Below are 3,223 nucleotides of genomic sequence, written 5' to 3'. Positions count from 1 at the left end.
AGCGTGTTCATCCCCAGTACTGAAAGAAAAGCATTTGGCTATTATAGAAGAAGAGGCAGCAGCCCCCTGTCCTGTGATTTCTGGCTGGTGTAGCTCTCACTCTCTCCCAGAATCTTGCTCTCCCTCTGTACCCACACTAGCCCTAGCAGGAGTTCTCAGTGAGCACTGCAGGGCACAGAGTGAAATAAGGTTAAAACACGTAAAGCACATTAATCTCCCAGGAGATGTTAGCAAACTGCTTACACCAAAACTAGCCTACACACCGAGCAAAATTCACTTGAGCCACAGGAAGAAACTACAGTAAGGAGTCCAGTGAAGGTTAATGGTTAAGTTTCTGCATAGAAAATGGGTGGCTGTTACTTTAGTTACTAAAAGAGGTCATGACAGAAAGAGATCATCAGGTGCTGCATGTGCACGAGAAACAATTCCATTTCCTGTGTTTCCCCAGTTACTTGTCTTTGATCAAGCCATTACTTATTTTGTGTTAAACAGATGGAGACATGCTTAGCAGAAATTCGAGGTTTTGAGAACAAAGCTGAGAGGCACCAAAGGCACAACATTACAAATATTCACTAGAAACCATTACAGTGGATAAAAGATAAGATGCACTGAAGTGTCTCACTTAGGAGTACAGATTTGGGTAGTGTTTGAGACTATGATTTGATAGCAGGCTGCAATGAAATGACAATGCAAATGGGATTTACAGACATTTCTTAAGGCTCTCAAGTCCCGATGTCAGTGAATTACGTAAACTGAAACCAGTGTAACAGTGGGAAGCTGGTAGAGAAGTTCAGCTTATGTAGCAAACAAAACTACCCATGCTTTAAACATGACAGGAAGTACTTTGTAAAAAGTGAAATAGAGGAACTTACTTGAAGTATCCAAGGAGTCCAAGTCTGTACTGAATTATTACTACCACAACATTCTCGTAGGCTGACAGTGCTGAACCATCATACCTAGATGCACCACCAAATATAAAATTGCCTCCATGGATCCACACCATTACCTTAGGAATAAAAAAGGGTGAGACACACTTTCATACACTGGTTTGCACATTTCAAAAAGGAAAACACCATCAGATAATGAAGAACTCCAAAGCACCAAAACACGATGGCAGCTGAATTTTAGGTTGGTGGGCTTTGAATTTTACATTTACTAATATTATTTCTGCTAGTGCAGCATCACATTTTCAAAAGCAATTCAGACTCTTAGGGGCAATCATAAGGTGCAAACTTTGTACTACACAAGCTTGTACCATGGGTTTACTTACAGGTAACTTGTCCTTCTTGCTGGAACCAGCAGGGCTGTAAACACTGAGATACAAACAGTCCTCAGAAGTTCGGAAGGAAATGTGTTTTTCTTTGAAGTTTCTTTCAGCTATTTTCAACAAGGACAGATCTTGAGGACACCTTCACAAAAGAAAGGAAGCACCATTATTAATGATGAAACTGCAACAGCCTCAGTGTAATTCCAACAGAGAGAACACTCTTCTGCCCCACAGGCTGAATCCCGATGGGGTGCTTGAACTTTGTGTTACTTATCCACAGCAAGGGGTGCAGCCTGGAAAAGCAGGACTTGGGCTTGAAATACTCCAGTACCGGCAGTGCATCCACTACCAGCTCCTTCCCAACAATCTGTACCCCAATAAACACAACCCCACCGACCCCCACGAGCAGGGCCTGCATACAAAGGGTCTGAATGGCTCTCACAGGGGTGGGTAAGACGTGGCATCTCTCACACCATTCCAGGGCTCAGGTGGTTCAGGTGGGGAAAACCTCAAGGCTCCAACGGGGGCTTTTGCAAAAGGAATTCCAAGGAATGCATTTACAAGTTTGTCTGTCCCCTTCACATTTGTTTGCTTCCCTTTGAGCCGTCCGAGCGCAAGAGTCACTTCTGGCTCAGCACCACTCTGTCCTAAGAAACACATAAGATATAAAAAAAAAAAAATAAATCGCATCTTTACAATTATCAGACAGACTTTTCAATTATGTGTTTTAACTGTTTACTTTAGAAAATTTCAGCTTAGTCCTTTCAGTTTTGTTCAGTTTTCATTTTGCTTCTGTGCAATGACAGACACGCCCTGCCAAACCCTCCAGTATCTGCTCTGCCAGTGGCACCTGGGACTAGGTAGAACAGAGTTTGGTCACTGTGCATGAAGCTAAAAAGCAAATTTCAGAGCAAACAGTAAAACCATTAACATTTCCTAAACTTATCATTCAACAAAATCTTTAAAATATGTACTTTAGATAATTCAGAAATGTTTTTGCTTTCTGCCTTTTAGAGAAGATAGAAAGCCTTCTTTTCATAAAATCATCTCAGAAATGGTTTCATCTCACAAAGCCAGTAATCTTTGCGTCACTAAGATACTTTTGCAGATTGTTACCAAAGCCTAAGAGATTTACTGCCTTTGGAAAATCACACTTTGAGAATCAACTTCCTCAACAGCAGTAACAAGAGACCGTGCATCTCACCTTCCGCTCCACACCAGAGGAATGCAACACTACAGAGCAAGGAGCAAAGCAAAGCAATCCGGCTTTGAGGAGCCATTTTTCACGCCCGCTTGGACTGCCGGTGACTCCCCGGTTTTATGTGGCAGAGCAGGTCCAAAGGTCCGGGCCGAGGGCACTGCGGGCAGGGAGCGCAGCCCAATTGCCGTGACCGGGAACACTCCCTGCATGCCGGCACAGCCCCTGGAGCGGCGCAGCTCAGCGTTACCTGATCCCGGGAAGGGCCCAGCGCCGCCCGGGAACAACCGGGGGACCAGCCGGAGTTAATCTTAAAACCCAGCTAACCCCCCCCCAAACACGCACACAAAATCCCCTTAAAAACCGAAAACCACACACACACAAACAACTCAAAAAAACCACCAAACCCCTAAACGACCAGGATTATAACGACAAATAACTAGAAAGCAATAATAAAACCCCCAAACAGTTAATTCTTGTTTTAACCCCATTATAAAGGGGTGTATGAACGCGAAGTGTGTAATCGCTTCATTCTATGCCTCCAGTTTAAGTTTGCCCGGTTTTGTTAGATACAGTCCGACTCTTGAAAGTAACGAAGAGATGAGATAAATAGCTTTGACCGGGACATCCCGGCAGCAGCGGGCTCAACCCTCACGGGCACGGCGCCGCCTCCATCGCTCCAGCGCTGGGCTCAGCCGGGACAGCCCCGCAGGAGCCACCCGGGCACCGGGACAGCTATTCTAGTCCCTCCTTTCCAC

General features: G+C 44.9%; 1 protein-coding gene across 1 annotated transcript; it reads right to left on the bottom strand.

Moving 5' to 3' along the window:
- Positions 1 to 3: 3 nt before the first annotated feature.
- On the bottom strand, positions 4 to 2,584 carry LOC114072627 (fatty acyl-CoA hydrolase precursor, medium chain-like; the record flags this gene model as incomplete). The annotated part of the gene is made up of 5 exons (XM_027910503.1): positions 2,472 to 2,584; positions 1,710 to 1,914; positions 1,271 to 1,409; positions 873 to 1,006; positions 4 to 19 (listed from the first exon to the last, which is right to left on the bottom strand). Coding segments are annotated over exons 1-5 (570 nt in total), but the record flags the coding sequence as incomplete, so codon positions are not given.
- Between the last annotated feature and the right edge of the window lie 639 nt (positions 2,585 to 3,223).

Source organism: Empidonax traillii, unplaced genomic scaffold (genome assembly GCF_003031625.1).
Source record: "Empidonax traillii isolate 1590-97213 ecotype Southwest subspecies unplaced genomic scaffold, ASM303162v1 scaffold3614:size12040, whole genome shotgun sequence".
In the NCBI taxonomy this organism is placed as follows: domain Eukaryota; kingdom Metazoa; phylum Chordata; class Aves; order Passeriformes; family Tyrannidae; genus Empidonax; species Empidonax traillii.
Note: the sequence above shows the minus strand (reverse complement) of the source record. Positions and strands in the feature narration are given on the sequence as shown.